This window comes from Fukomys damarensis, unplaced genomic scaffold (assembly GCF_012274545.1).
Source record: "Fukomys damarensis isolate Sample0158 unplaced genomic scaffold, DMR_v1.0_HiC HiC_scaffold_13, whole genome shotgun sequence".
In the NCBI taxonomy this organism is placed as follows: Eukaryota; Metazoa; Chordata; class Mammalia; order Rodentia; family Bathyergidae; genus Fukomys; species Fukomys damarensis.
The window spans coordinates 14128105-14144811 of NW_022900925.1; the positions used below are offsets into that span (position 1 = coordinate 14128105).

The following is a 16707-nucleotide window of genomic DNA, read 5'->3' on the forward strand; positions in this document are numbered from 1 at the left end:
GTACCGCGGATTGAACTCGAGACCTTACACTTGCAAAGCAGGCAGTGGAACCACTGAGCTAAATCCCCAGCCCCAGAACCTAATACAATTTAAACATAGCTTATTTTACTGTATGACTTAGGGAATAATGACAAGGGAAAGTCTATGTATATTCAGTATAAATACAATTTCTCAAAAAAATATTTTCTATATGAGGTTGGTTAAATCTGTCCATGTGGAACCTGAGGATAGAGGGCAAACCATACTCACCAAAACTGTACAGCATCTCTAGATACCTGTGTGTAGATGTGAAAGTATTAAAGATATGAACTGAGAGAAAATAAATCAAATATTTTTCTCATAGCTGCCAGTTCTATGCATGGAAGAAATAGGGGAATGAAGACTAGAAAAAGTAATTACAGAAACTTAACTTTATCTGTGATTTTAAATTTTTATTTAGTTATTTATTTATTTTTGGTACCAGGGATCAAACACAGGACCTTGTGCTTGCGAGACAGGTAGCGGAACCACTGAGCTAAATCCCTGGCCCTCTGTAATTTTTTTTTTTTAATGCTGGGCATGGTGGCTCACGCCTATAATCCCAGCACTCAGGAGGCTGAGGCAGGAGGATCACTGAGTTTAAAACCAGCCTGGGCTATGTAGTGAGGTCCAGGTCAGTCTCAACTACATAGTGAGACCCTATCTCAAAAAACTAAAAAGCTCAAAAAGTTAAACACAGTATCACCTCTCCTATTAATCACTTTCCCATCGCTGGGACAAAACACCTGACACAACTTTAAAGTGGAGAGGGTTATTTTGGCTCACAGTTTCAGAGGGTTCAGTCCACAGTGGACTCCAAAGCAGAAACAATATGGTAGAAGGACATGGCAGCAGGAAACTGCTCCACCCATGGTCTCCAGGAAGCAGAGAAACAATGGAAAAGCCATGGTGCGTGGTACACCATCCAAAGCCATGCCCTCAGTAACATGTCTTCCAACCAAGCCCCACTTCTCACTGTGAACTCATGAGTGGATCAATCCACTGCTAAGTATAGCACCTTCGCAATCCAATCACCTTCCCAAAGATCCGCCTCCAAACACATGAGACTCTTGGAGGACATTCTAGATCTAAACCCTAACATTCTACCCCTGCATCCCAAAAGGTTCATGTCATCGCATTATGTAAAATTTATTTAGTCCATCTCTAAGAGTTACAAAGTCTTAACGGTTTCAGCACTGCTGAAAAGTGTAAGTCCAAAGTCTTCTCTAAGACTCAAAGCTGTAAGCTCCTGTAAAAATCAAAAAAGAAAGTTAAATACTTCCAACACAGGCCAAACATTCCCACTCCAAAAAGTGTGGAATAGAAAGCAAGACCAAATCAAGCCCAAACCCCAGCAGGGAAAGCATTAAATCCTATATCTGTGTATTCAGCACCCAAGGCGGGTTATGATGAGATGTGAGCCCCCATCCTATGGCCTTGCTGGATGCAGTCCACATGGCCTCTTTCTTGGGCTAACTCCACTTGCTGCCTGCAGTTTTCCAGAGCAAACATTCTGCATTCCTGACACCTCCAACTTCCTGGGGTCTCCATTCCACCTTGGGCATCATGCGCTCAGGGATTTCCAACACAGACTGTGACCCTGTCATACATTTTTACTTTGCCTCCCAGGCCTTCTTCTGAAATGTGGGTGGAAGCCTTCATGGCCCCATAACCCTTCACTCTGCATACTTTAAAAACATACACCACACGGATGATGCCAAGGTTTGCAGCTAGCTGGACCAATAGCTTGGCCTGTTTGGACCATGGCTGCAGCTGTCTCTCAGTGCGTAGACAGCTGCACTCAGAGAAGCATTTCCCTAGGCAGCCCTGAATGAGTAGGGTACCCTGGGGCACTTCTCAAAGCGAAGCTTTCCAGGGGATGGCATTGGGCCATCTCTGAAGATACCCTCAGGACATCTTTCCTACTATTCTGATGCAAAGTACCTAGTTTCTTCTTCTTCTTCTTCTTCTTTTTTTTTTTTTTTTTTTTTTTTTTGTACCAGAACCACTGAACTAAATCCCCAACTCTTGGCTTCTTTTTAATACTAATATTTTCAAGAACCACCTTCTCTTTAGCTCCACCTTTACATATGTTTCCTTTCTGGCCAAGCTTTGTTTTTCTGCCCTACCTTTTCTCCCCGATTCCCACCATAAATATGGTTAAAATCATCCAGTAGTACCCATACCATGGCCTGAACATTGGGCTTCTTTGAAATTTCCTCCACCAGATGAATTAGTCCACTACATTTAAATTCAGCCTCACACAAAGTCTTAGGACATGGACAAAACATAGATAAATTCTTTGTCCGAGTGAAATATTCCTGTCCTCTAGTCCAGTTTCTAATAGCCCTCATTTCCAACTGAAACTTTATGAGCATTGTCTTTTCACATTCCTATTAGCATTCTGGTCTTCTGAGCTCCAACCCATCTAGCTCAGTTTACAGCATTCTAGGGTTTCATTAGGCCACATCTCCAAAGCTTCTCAAACTCTTCTCAAAAACCAGTTCCAAAGGCTTATAAACCACATGGTCAGGTACAGTCATGGCAATAATTCCATTTCTCCAATGGAGCAGACAATTTTCTACATTAGTCAGCTTTCCCATCTGTGTTAGTTACTTTTCTCTCACTGCCGAGACAAAATACCTGACACCTAAAGTTAAAAGGGAAGGAGTTTATTGGGCTCACAGTTCATAGAGGTTTCAGTCCATCATCAGCTGCCTCTGAGGCTGGGATGGCAAACAAGCATCACAGAGGAGAAACAACATGGCACACACAAGGCAGCAACGGTGACAAGGGGGTTTAACAGCATCTTTCTGCCCCTTCTATCCCATCCAGACTACCGGGATTAGGGCGTGCCAGACCAATCACTCACGTAGGGGTTTAATAATCACACACCTTAACTCCAGCGTCACACATTCCAGATTCAACCACCTCTGAAAAAGAAATTCCCACCTCATCTGCATGAGGCTTTGGGGGGGACATCTAAACACAAACCATAACACCGTCACAGACACAACGCCCAATACTCAAAATATAAAAATATATAAAAAAGGGCTGGGTGTTGTGGCGCACACCTGTAATCCCAGCACTCGGGAGGCTGAGGCAGGAGGATCCCCGTGAGTTCGAGAGCAGCCTGGGCTACATAGTGAGTTCCAGGTCAGTCTCACTACATAGTGAGACCCTGTCTCCAAAAAAAAAAAAAGCTGTTCAACCATGACAGCCAGGAAGCATAGAGAGAAGGGAGGAGCCAGGGAGGGAGACAGATCTTCCAAAGGCTCCCCGCCAGGGACACCTCTTTCAACCAGGCCCTATCTCCTAACAGCACACTTAGCTCCAGATGCATCAGTGGATCGGTCTACTGGTGACCGTAGCACCCCATGATCCAGTCATCTTCCAAAAACCCCAACTCTGAACACATGAGACTTTAGAGGGACATCACAGATCTAAACCATAACCCCATACGATCCAACAATTTCACTACCAGGAACAGACCCAAAAGAATCCAAAGCAAGGATTCCAGCAGGTATTTGTGCACCAGTGTTCACAGCAGCATTATTCACAACAGGTGGGTCTCCAGAGACAGATGAGGGGCTAAACAAAATGTATATATGCACAATGGACTATTGTTCAGCCTTTAAAAGGAAGGCATCCTAATACATGTGACAACATGGATGAATCTTGAAGACATTATGGTAAGTGAAATAAGCTAGACATGAAAGCACGATTGCTATGATTTCACTTATATGAAGGTCACAGAGTAATCAAATTCAAGTGGGGAGGGGAGGAGGGGGTGAAGGGAGGGCAGGGACAAGGGGAAAAACTGAGAACCAAGACCTGTCATGTAAAGGTACAAGAAGGTACGGAGAGTCTCAAAAGATTAAAAATAGAACTGTCCTATGACCCAGATATTGTACTAACAGATGTACACCCAAGGGACATGAAATTGGTATGTCAACAAAATATCTGCAGTAGTTTTTCTTGTGCAGAAGTTTTTTGGTTTGACATAATTCCATTTGTCAATATATTACAGCACTGTTCATGGTAGCCAAGAAATGGAATCAAGCAACTATCCATCAGTGGCCAAGTGGATAACAGAAAAACCTGCAGTGTGTTCACAATGCAATATTATTTAGTCATGAAAACGGATGGAATTCTGTTTCTATTAACAACATGAATCAAAGGAGATTATGTTAAGTGAAATAAATCAGGTACAGGAAGACAATCACCACATGATTCCACTCCTGTGGAATACAAAGATGCCCAATCTCACAAAAGTAGACAGCAGAGTAATATCGGGCAGGGAGAGGCTGAGAGGGACAGGGGAGTGGGTGACAGAAGGACCTAAGTTATAGTCAGAGAGGAGGGGTAAGTTCCGCTGTTCTCCTGCACTGTGTGGAGACCAGAGCCAATAATAATATCTTACATATTTTAAAATAGCTACAAGAAAGGATTTTGAATGTCCCACCAAATGAGAAATTTGAGGTAATGCTTATGCTAATGACCCTGCCTTGACACAGTGTATACAAGTATCAAAACATCCCATTGACCCCATACATCTGCACAATGGTTATGTGTCAATAATGAAAAATAAAACCAAAAAATTGTCAGTCTGGTAAAAAAAAAGTTATCACCATCAGTTTTATCTTTGGGCCAGGGATTTAGCTTAGTGGTTTCACTGCCTGCCTCACAAATGCAAGGTCCCAAGTTCAATCCCCGGTACAAAAAAAAAAAAAAAAAAAAAAAAATTTACAGGAACAGAAAATAAAAGAGTGGTTGCCAGGGGCTAAGAGAAGGGGAAATAGAGAGTTAGTACTTAACAAGTATAGACTTTCAGTCTAGGATGACAAGAAGATTCTAGATATGGACAGTAGTGATGGCTGATTTTCTGTTATGTATATTTTATCACAATTTTCCAAAAGATTCAATGAAAATGAGAGAAAATGTAACAGCTATCAGTTGAGGTGCATCTCAAGGGTGGAGCACACCTAGCATGCTCAAGGCCATGGGTTGCAACACCAGCCCCCACACACACAAAAAAAGTGAACAACTACTGATTCTGGGTCTTGAGTACCTAGAGGTTAGCCATATCATTACGTTTTTTAAAAAACGCCAGAGTTGGGGATTGAGCTCAGTAGCACTGAGCCTGCCTTGAAAGCACAAGGTCCTGAGTTTGATCCCTGGTACCAAAAAAAAGTCAAAAAGAGCCTCAGTACAGACGATGAGGAAACAAGGCCCTCAGCAGGGCGGATGTCCCTGGAAGCTAGAAACTGACTCAGGGTTTTCTATCTCCTCCCTCCTTCTCCCCGTTTTTAACTGCACAGTAGTTGCCATGGAAACACGGGGCACCTTGGGCTCCCAGAGCTCAGCCCAGGTGCTGCTAACTCCAGGAATAATACCAGTGAGCGAGCAAAAGAAAAGCCCTGACCGATGAGATCTGTGTACATCTACACCTGCCCGTGTTTTCACGCCTCTCCAGAGACTGTGTCACACGTATGCACACATCTCAGGAGGCAGACTTGGGTCTGGGTGCACATGGTTCCCATGTGGAATTCGCCCAAGGGATATACACAAGCTCACTGGCAGGTATGCAGGAATGTCATATAGCCCTGGACCATCACTAATAACCTCAGAAATGATGAGGGAGGTAGCATTTCCCAAGCATCCTGTGCTCAGCCTGTGCTTCATGCTTCCCCTGCATTATCTCTTTTAAACCTCACAACAATAGTACCCAGGTGTCATCACTATTATTCTTCCCAGGTAAAGAAACTACGGCACAGAGAGGCTGTGTGCCTTGCCCAAGGTCATCCAGCACACAGAAACCCAACTAGTGAATCTTCATTGTGGGGAGGAGTGTTTTAAATAGACCGGTTCCCAGCAGCTGCGGCCCAGCTACATCAGAAGCAAAACCTCCAGCCCTAGTACACACACGTTTCCTGGGCCCCACCCAGGCCCGATGAAGCAGAATCCCTCAAATGGGGCCCCAGAAGCTTTATTTTAAACCAGACCCACGAACAGGTCTGCACTCCCGAGAGCAGGATCCAGCTGACCAACGTTAAACACGTCATGGCAGGATGGAGATGGGGGCTGCCCCTCCCAAGCCCTGCTCCTAAGCTCAGAAATGGGCCTGGGAAAGTCCTTAGCTCAAAGCTCCTCGTTTCCAAACAGGATCTGCTAGCAGCAAAGCACCTAAGAGAGGGACAGTGGCTGCCATCACACACTTCCCCCAGGGCAGGGCCCTAAAGTCAGTTATGTGGCTTTGTGGCCTGCCAGGCACGGATTTCCGCACACCCCACCCTCTCAGAATGAGTTGGGCATGGGGTGGAGGGTTCACACTGCGGTAACCTGCCGGTGCACGGCCCAAGGCAGGAAGGGAACAACCACCTCACCTCAGTGACAAATGGTACGGGACACTCAGAGGCTCCCAAAGGCTCAGACTTCCCACAGGGGAGAGGAACACAGACAGCAACCACCCAACCACCACAGCACAGGAGAAGTGACTACAAGCCCTGGCGCTCTTGCAGCTTTGGGAGCTGGAAGGAGGCAGTGCGGAGCATGCAAAAGGAAGCACTTCTAAGTTGGTCCTGGAAGAAGGGGCAGGAGGGCTGCACAGGGAGGGAGAATAAACGCATGTCTTGCAGGCAACCTGCACAGGCGAGGACCGAAGTGCCAGGCAACAGAGGCAAGATCTACCTTCCAGTTGGAGCTAAAGGAGGCTCAGTTTCAAGAAAACAAAACAGAACTAGAAACTGGCTGAGCACAGAGAGGTTAAATAAGTTGCCTTAGGTTAGTTGCACTTTAAACAGATGCTGCTGACTCCAGAGCCCAAAGTGACCACTAAGTTGGTAAACTTTTCTTCTGAGCATATCTGAGAATGCTATAAAGGCATTTAGTTGGGTGAGGTGGCATAGGTCTGTAGTCCTGGCACTCAGAGGCTAAAGCAGGGAACTCACAAGTTCAAGCCCAACCCGGACAACTCAGCAACTTAGCAAGATCCTGTCTCAAAATTTTAAAAAGTTTTAAAAGGGGATGTAACTCATGCATAAGGCCCAGGTTCAAGACCCAGTATCAATCAATCAATCACACACACACACACACACACACACACACACACATACACACATAAGGATGTTATGCCATTGTCCCGGAAGTTCAGCAATATCAGGAGATATCTTTCGTTATCACAGCTAGGAAATGAGTTGCTGGCACCTGGTGGGTAGAGGCCAGAGTTGCTGGTAAACATCCTACAGTGCACAGGACAACATGGAATCATCCAGCCCAGAGTAACCATCCAAACCTGGCCTGGCGCAACTCTCCCCACCCAGAGTCCATGTGAACCTCCAAGCGCCAACTGCCCCATCAACAAGCATCACACCTGTCTGTCTGTCTGTCCCTTTGGACCATGGTTCTCCGACTTTACAGCACACTGGAATCACCTGGGGGCCTTTAGAAAGTGCAGATGCTGGGTTGTTCACGCCCAGACATTTCGATTTCACCGGAATTGGGTACAACCTGGGCACCTGAATTTTTAAAGGCTTCTCTCCACCAGATTATACTAAGCACAGAAAAGTATGGGAACCACTGTCTTGGAGAAAAGAGCAGGGACTGGGCCAGGGATTTAGCTCAGTAGTGCCACCGCCTGCCTTGAAAGTGGAAGGTCCTGAGTTGGATCCCTGGTACCAACTAAAAGAGAGAGAGACGGGGGTGGGGGGAGCGAGCAGACATTGAAGTATTTACTGTGGCTCCAAAGACAATGGATGCGCATGCCATTACACGAAGTCCTTGGGAGGTACACACAACCTGGACTGCCCAGCCCCCACTGGCAAGGTGTTGGCTGTCCCCATCCCAGCATCCTGGGAACAACAAGCCGGTGTGTAATCAGCACTCACGAGGTCTGCCATGGATCAGGCTCCTAGAAACAGGAGAGCAGAGCTGGAGCTGGCCTTAGGGATGACAAATTAGTTAGAACTGGCAGAGGCTGGAGGAGGAGGTTAATTAGAAGGCCTTTGTCACTGTCTGGAGCAGGAGATAATGGGCCTGAACCAGGAGGCAGGAGGATCAACCCCCTATGACTCAGAGATTTCTCAACCCAGTGATAGAGGAAGAACTGGATCTGAAAGAAAGGTTAATTGAGAGGGGTGCAGTCTGGGAACAGAGCCGGAAAGGAGCAGACAGTGATGTGGGGGATGAGAGCAGCTGGAAGAGGTGACCTGGGCAGATAGATCTGGGAGTCAGCTGCAGAGAAAGATGAGCTGGGACTGAAGGGGATGGCATGTCCAGAGCAGAGGTGGCACATGGGTGACCCCATGGGCTGAATTTGGCCTGAAGCTGGGCCCCACACACAGTTGTTTTTTAAATTGTTGAGTTTGTTGTCATGATTTTACCTGAAACTCCGGATTTCCAGTGGCTCTATAAAGGGCACAGCATTCCCCAGCTCTGTCAGGTCATTCTAGACAAGTGCCTAGGGCCCCTTCCCAAGGTTGGATCCCTGTGGACACTCGGCTCTGTCTTCACAAAGAAGAGACGAGGTCCTGAGTTGGAAAGCTGCAAAGATGGAGTTGACAGAGAAGCAGGAAAAAACTGAGACCAGTACATCAGAAACAGCACAGAGACAGACAGCCTATCCTCCACATCCACCACCCTCCTGCTGTGTCTCAGCTCACCGACCTCTACTGAGGAGGCTCAAGCATGACCTCTAGCTGTCCATCCTTGTGTCTGTGGGGCTCCCACGGGCTGTGTGGGAAACTTGAACCTTCCAACAAAGATGAGCCTAAGCACTGAGGAATACCAAATACAACTGAAGGGTCCAGGGATGGCCAGCCAGAAGAAGAAAGAAGACTCAGGGCACAAGAGCCACCTTCCAATGTCTGAATGATCCTCAGGAGAAAGGGGAATCAACCTTGTTTAGGAGTGGGCTTTAGGGGGTCAAAGGGCAGGGTTGGTCTAAGAAATTCCGCATGAAAACAATGGTCAGCTTTCAGCAAGCAGGGCTGTACTGCAATACAACAGGCATCTTTGGAAGGTAATATAATGAGCTCCCTACTGCCAGAGGTAGAGCTGAATGACCAGTTTCAGGGGCACAGGAGACTCACACAGTGGCCCTAATACTTAAGGACTCCAGCCCTGGCCCTCTCTCCAGGGCTCCTAAGGAAAGCTGTCAGGGGTTAGGCTCCGGACTCTGCCTTCCAGGGAGAGAAGGTCTCAATGGTCCTGACAAAGCAGAGAGCATCCACTCCCTTGCTCCCCTGGGCCTTCACAAGAACCACAGCCCACAGCCAGAAACAGTAACTCCTGCCGTGTAACCCCAGGCCTGCTCAGAGGCAGAGGGAGCATCTCTGCGGAGCCCAGGGGCCGTCCACATCCATCCCAACGCTTCACCCCTGACCCTGAGGAGTGCACAGGAGGAAGGGGTAGAAGGCACCACTCACCTCCGCGGGGCCCTGGAGTGCTGCCCAGGCCCCTGCCCCTCAGGAGCCTCTCTGACAGCAGTTGTGGAGGGGACATCACACCCAGGCCTAGACTGTGTGGACAAGAGGTGTAAAGGATGCACCGTCTGGGGAATCAAGCGCTTTTCCTCAAGGCTCAGTAGCAGTAACTCTTCCCAGGCTCTCGGGAGAGGGCCAGAGTCCTCCAGCCCCCTCTTCCATAGGACTCTGATGAGGCTCTGGACCCGGAAGCCCTGTAGGAAGCTCAGGAGCACGGCCAGACACCTAAGGGTCCACACGAATCAGTGAGCTGAATGGGGGAGGGAATCCCCAGCATGGGTGGGCCGGGGCTGGTGGGCCACAGGCGGGCACATCTGCATTCTCCGCTCCTGCACCCTGCCCTTGCCCTTGCGGGAACACAGTCAGCCCTGTCCCACTCCGCTTCCCAGCTCCACCATCATGTGGAAACACCCTCACAGGGCTCCAGGAATAAGCAGATCCCCTCCTGCCCACCATCCCATACCCATCTCAGAAGAGCCCAATCCCTAGGCTCTTCCCTGCCAGCTGCTCCCCGCCTGCCAATCAACAGACACCCACCAGACCTGGTCAAGTCCCAGGCAGCTGTCTACCCACCCAGAAATCAGAACAGGGACTCACCAAGGCTTCCTGGGCATGGTAGATTGGGCCAGGACAAAGGCCAGGGACACACAGGTATCTAGAATTTGCAGACCTCACCACTTGACAAATGGCACCTCCAGGTGTGTCCCCAATGCCTGGCGATGAAATCAGGCCACAGCCCCAATGCCAGCTAAGCACCCGCCTGCCTTGCTTCTCTCTGTAGCGACTCACGCCCCAGACTTCAGATCCCAAAACAGACATGTTCGTGGTTTCCATAGGAACTTGCTAAAGCCAAAAACGGCACCACACAGGCACCCACACGGGCCCTCGAAGCTCATGTCCACCTGCACGGGTGGGTGAGCACACACACCTACCCACACTCACACACACCAACACTGCTACCAGGCTCAGATGACCCTGAAGAAATCAGTGGCCCAGGGCCGGGCACTTGGCACAAAGACAAGCATTCTCCCCTGGACCTCCTGGAGCACATCCTCCACCGGGGTTCCCTGCCTGCCCGTGCACCAGCTATCAGTCACGAGGCAGCAGGACTCCCCTGTGCCCACCTGCCAGAGGCACTCTAGGAACTTGGCGGGGTGAGGCCCCTCAGCTAAGCCTGCAGGGCCAGGGAGCGGGCACGACCCATCACCAATCACCAACCTTCCACAGACTGGTCCACAGACTGGATCCCCTGCCCTCCAGACTCTGCTCCTCACCTCCATCCCCTTTCCCCTGTACAAACTTCAGAATCCAAGATAGCCACACAATAGGGAAAGCGCAAAGTGGAGGGAAGTTTAAATTCAGAGCTTACTCCTTCCTTCTCCCCCGCTAAACTGCCCTAACTCCCAAGTTCCCCATATCCATGAAGGGGACCAGCATCCACCAGGCCTCATTCTTCCACTCTCTCCGGCCCCACTGCCCTGTCCTCCCTACATCCTCTCTGGCCCTTGGAGTGACTCAAGTCTGACCCTTGGCCCAAACCCCGTCAAGCAACCCAGACCCCTACCCAACTCAACTACTGCTCCTAGACAAGGCCCTGTCTGCCACCCCCACACTCCCACTCCTATTCTTCGTGTGGAAGAATGGTTCCCAGGTCCTCCCACCCACGCTGCCTTCATGCAGTGTGTGCAGTGGCTGCTTGGAGCTTCTCTCTCCTCCTTGACCTTATACACACTTAGAGAGAGCTCGGACCTCCCTGGGGTTTTCAGGAGCATCGTGGCACTTGTCACATTCCATGGCAACCATCTGTGTGTCTGTCTCCCTCTGGGGCTAGAAGCTCTCCTGGCAGACACTCTTTTTCATCCGTGTCTTCACCTCCTCCTCCAGCCCCTGGCCTGACACTGGACTTGGAGTGTAGGTAAATGTTAGTTGAACTGACTCAGGCTTCTCTCCTCAATATATCTAGCTCCCCGTGCCCTTGACAACCCCAGCAAACTCTCAACAGATGCGCTAAGTGTGTAGGAGAAGAGCTGACTAAAATGAGTCAGCCCCAGAAGGTTCCAGAACATCTTTGTGGTGCCTCGAGGATTCTTGTAATATGCAGTAAACAAAGACCTGGTGACCAACAGTGGAGAAGTGAATTTGTGACTGAGCCCTCAACTAATATATAAAGTCGGGCGTGGTGGCGCATACCTGTAATCCCAGCACTCAGGAGACTGAGGCAAGAGGATCACTGTGAGTTCGAGACCAGCCTGGGCTACGCCCGTAGTGAGTTCCAGGCCAGTCTCAACTACATAGTGAGACCCTGTCTCAAAAAACAAACAAACAAACTAATATATAAAACAAGCCATTAAACTGGAATCAAGGAATAGCAAAGTGCAGAGAAGTGAGCTTTCAGAAAGGAAGGCTGGAAAACTAGAGACAAACTCTCAGTGCCTGACTCACTGTCCCCCTTAGATGAGAATGTGGCTGGCCAAATTCAAGAGAACCATGAGAACGGATGTGTGCAAAAACAATCACCCAGATTTTTCATGCAACTCTCACAGACTGGACTTAAAAGGCTGTGCAGAGTGGGGAAACAAAGCTTCCTAGAGGTGGCAAGCCCCTGTCCTGCATGGACAATGTCAGCAGCAGCTGCCTTCAGGGACTCTAGAAGGCAAGATGCTACACTGAAACACACTGCCTGCTCCTGTCCTGTGTGCTGGGCAGCCATCTTGGTTCTAACAGGACTCTGAGTCCTCAGCCAGATAAAATGGAAACTTAAAGTGGAGATGACTGTCTTCTGGCCAAACCACAATGCAGCTGAAAGGCTGCCCCCAGCCAGTCTGTTGGCTCCTCTAGGCCTCCCTGATGCTCCCCTAAGGAAAAAATCTGAGGGCGCAGTCACAACTTGGCCCTACTCCATGCTTTCTTCCAAACCACAACTCCATTTCCCGACCAAGAGTGGGGTCATCAAGTAACAAGTTGGACTCTTTCCTACAAGGCAATGGGTTCTAGGCCTCCTCTTACATTGTCCACACAGGAGTGTGTATGATGCTGTCCCCAGTGGAGAAGGCTGCCCTGCACATGACAGTCATCTAAGGTGGCTTGGGCCACGCACCAGTCTGACAGACACACACATGCACGCACGCACACACGCATGCACACACCACCTTCTTAACAAAGAAGCAGGGGTCTCTGAAGAGGAAGAGCAGGAAGCTCAGGAAAAAATCTGAGAATCGCAGCTCAGGTCCTCATCCTCTGGATGCTACTCCAGGCACATCCACAAGAAAACCCTGGACACCCGGTCCTGCCAGCCTGGGCTGTCCTCTGGGGAAAGCTTAGTCTGATGATGACTCAATTCCTGCAGACAGGCCAGCCCCAGCACAGGCTGCAGAAAGGGGAAGGCCCATGTGTTGGGCCTGCCTCTCTCCCTCCACCCTTCCACCTGTCTCTGCCTCTTTCCCTCCACCTCTCCACCAGCATGGGGTGGGCTGAGCTTGATGGCCCACAATTGATTCCCTCAGCAAATACAGATTGAGTATCCACTTTGTTCCAGCACTGTTGGGTCTTGGGGAGACAGAGACGGGGTATGCAGAACCACTGATCTCAAAGACTTTGTACACACATGCTCTCACTTACTCAGCGGTGAGAACCCACCATCGCCAAGGTCCTGGAGAAAGGAAATAAGCCATGCACGTAAACTAGAATACTAAAGCTAGAGGAAAGCAGGTTGTTCCTGAGTCTAACCTTCACATTCCAGAATTGGTAAAACTGAGACCCAGAGAGGCTAACAATTTGCCCAGTCATTAGCCTGAAGCTATGACTGGGCCTGCCAGCCCACACTTCAAAGTCTCTTTCTCCTACATGGGACTGCCACCTCCTTCCCTTTCCAGGTCCCCATGTGGCTCCATGCCCCCACTGCAGTTAAGTAAGTCCTGGCCTTGGGAGCCATCGCAGGCTCCTCTGAACTTGCACTTGCCACAGGAAGATGAACCCTAGGAGGCCACTGCTGTGAAACAGATGTGTACGCTGTGCCCAAGGACTCTGTGCTCATGGTCCCTGTGACCCATCAAGAAAAAAGATCAGGAAAGCAGGGAGAAAGGGAGGGAGATGTTGAGATCCACCCAGCTCCACCCTGAACTAAATGAAGTACAAACTTGGACTCAAATCCCAACTCCAGGACTTATTTGCTGATGACTTTGAACAGTTTCCTAATGTCTCCAAATCTGTATTTTCTCAGCTCTCAAATGCAGAAATCAATGGTGCTGGCTCCCTGAGGGGGTTGCAAAGTCTCGGGAAGGCAATGCAATGAAATGTAAGGTGGGGCCAGACCCCATCTTCACAGCTGCATGCCTCAGGGACGCCTCCAGGAGTTACACAGCTGACTACCTTCATGTCAAGGGTGCCTGGTGGCTGGGAAGGGAGCAAGGCAATCAGGGAGCAGAGGCCACAGCCCCCAAGTATCTGCCACTCAGCAGAGAACTCAATGGGGTGCATCAGGTGAAGGAATGCGGTCTCTCTCCGCAGAGGCAGAGAGGAGGTATGTGGGTGCCTGCAGGAGCCCCCCACAGAGTACGTCCAGCTACCCAGTGACCGGCCCATGAGCAGAAGCAAATCTACACATTGGGGCAGAATTCTACATGAGCTGCTTCTGAAGGACAACTCATTGGAAGGATTTTTCTTTTTTTGAGACAGGGGCAGGGATTGATCCAGGGCCTCAGACATACTAGACACGCACTCTGCCACTGTGCTACACCTCAGCCCCTGGAGGAATTTTTAGGCATGAGCGAATCCACTTACATGTGGCATAAGAATATTTTCAGCCAGTGACCAATGTTTTCCTCCTTTCCAATTCACTCAGGTGGAGCAGATGGTAGTAAATTAGTCCCAAGGACAGTGGGAACTGCTGGACGTAACTTTCATGATGTCTCCCAGACCACAACCCATGTTTCTACTCAGAACTAGCCTCTTCCACATAAAGAGTGGCCACAGGTACCATGTTTTTTTCACAAGACCCCATCTCTCCAGCTAAACTAATTGGACCACAATGGCACAACCAATCAGCCCAGTATTTCTCTCTCCCTCTCCCTCCCTCCCTCTCTCTCTCCCCGCCCCACACTCCCCCCACACGCAATTGAACCCAGGGCCTTCAGCATACTTGGCAAGCATTCTACAACTGAGTTTCTCTTTTCTAAATGTTTTATAAACCCAATGATGAATGTTACTGTACTGTATACCTAAAACATACCAATAAACTCAATGAGGAAAAAAAATTACAGTTTACATCCTATTAGTAGTAGGTTACAAAATCAATTTAGCAAGTTATGAGGAAAATATTTTAATAAAACACAGAGGATACAAAAAAGTTTTATCAAGCCATAATATTACGAGAGCCACACCTGCTCCCGACCCAGCCGCCATCACTCAAATGCCGGGAAGGTAGCCGCGGGGGCACCCCTGACCCCCCATAACCACCCCCGCACTCTCAGACCTCCTGACTGTGCCAGTCTTTGGACCCACTCTGCAAAGACAGAGGTGGTCATTAAGGGTATTTTTCTGAGTTCCCAACTTTGAACATCTTTAAAGAAAGGGCGTGGGAAACCTGTAATAGAACATTGCAGAGTTCAACCATTCAGAAGGATGGGGAACTCAATCTGGGCCTTGCAGCCCGAGGTCAGTCAGAGTTAGGGGGTTCAGCCATCAGCTAACTGAGATCAGGGGTCTTGCATCCTCGCTCTGTCTGAGCCATTAAATGGTAAATACACTATATTGAAATTTTGTTCACTGCAGACATGTTCTGGACTGCTTCTTGATTTCAATTTAATTCAAATGATTTAAGGGTGATAGACTAGTGACTACCACAGGTGGTCAGTGTCCAAGTTGTGCTTGATCTTAATGTGTTGCTGATTGTATCAGTTGGGGTAAAGCATTGCCGTTGATTTGATGAGCTGTTTTCTCTGATGTTATGAAGATGAGAATGTCTGTGGGTCGTTAGAGACACAGAAGCTAGGGTGCAACTATATCAGGAAGATTTGGGTGATAATCCAGAGATTAAACCAAGGACAGTCCGACAACAAAAATTAAAATGAGAAAACACTTAAGCAAGACACAAGGACAGACTTCCAGTTCACCAATGGCAAACAGTAGGGCAAATGAGGATGAAAAGGCCGATAGTGAACCACCAGGACACCCTGAACTCAAAGCACAGGAAGTAACAAAACAGATCAATCAGGCTCTAGAAAAATTCAAAACAGAAATAATTTCCCAGATAACCATAGAGATAGTGAGCAAAATGGAAGTCGTGATTCGAGACTCTAGAGCAGAAACTGACAAAAAAATAGATGAGCTCAGGACCATGATAGAAGCCATGAAGGCCCAGCATAAGAAAGAAATGGAAAAAATAAACGCCCAACATAGGAAAGAAATGGAATCCATAAAACAGATTCAAACAGATATCCAGGAGATTAAACACTCTATTGAAAGTGTACGCAACAGAATAAAAGAATGCGAAGATAGGCTCTCAGATATAGAAGATAAGATTGCAGTCAGTGACCATGAAAAGAGAGGTCTCTTAAAAACAGTAAGAGATCATGAGAAATCGATCCAACAACTCCTAGATGATGCAAAGAAGAATAACATAAGACTGATAGGAATACATGAAGTAGCAGGAGAAAATACAAATGACTTAAAAAAGCTGTTTGCAGAATTAATGACAGAAAACTTCCCAAACAGAGGGGAAGAATTTGACATTCAGATAACTGAGGCATATAGGACCCCAACTAGCTAAAATAAAAAAAAATCTACACCTAGACATATAATAATCAAGATCCCAGAAACCCAACAGAAGAACAAAATACTACAAGCAGTAAGAGAAAAGAAACAAATCACATACAAAGGAAAGCCCATCAGAATCACAGCAGACTTTTCAACACAAACTCTTGGAGTAAGGAGAGCCTGGAATGAGATATTTCAAGTACTAAAAGAGAAAAACCTGCAACCTAGACTGATGTATCCAGCAAACTCTCTTTCAAAATGGAGGGGGAAATAAGACACTTCCACGACAAAGAACACCTGAGAAACTACATGAATACCAAACCAGCACTACAAGGAATTCTAAACAAGATCCTAGAAAAAGACAATGAAGGCAACAACACCATGAGGCCCAACAGAGCAAATCAAATAGGCAAGGCAAGAAATTAAAAGGAGAAGGTGAAAAAGTAAAAAGAGT

The 16707-nt window shown here is 48.2% G+C and overlaps 1 protein-coding gene across 5 annotated transcripts in view; it reads right to left on the reverse strand.

Annotated features, from left to right (window-relative positions):
• Positions 1-16707, reverse strand: part of Rap1gap2 (RAP1 GTPase activating protein 2) — a 231921-nt gene that overhangs the window by 184078 nt on the left and 31136 nt on the right. The window contains exon 1 of one of the 5 annotated variants that reach the window (XM_010642115.2): positions 10098-10245. The exons of the other annotated variants lie outside the window; for them this stretch is intronic. Within the exon in view, the coding sequence (XP_010640417.1) occupies positions 10098-10114 (17 nt within the window). The 5' untranslated portion in view covers positions 10115-10245. Of the gene's footprint in view, positions 1-10097; positions 10246-16707 lie in introns of those variants that run through there. 5 annotated transcript variants of the gene reach the window in all.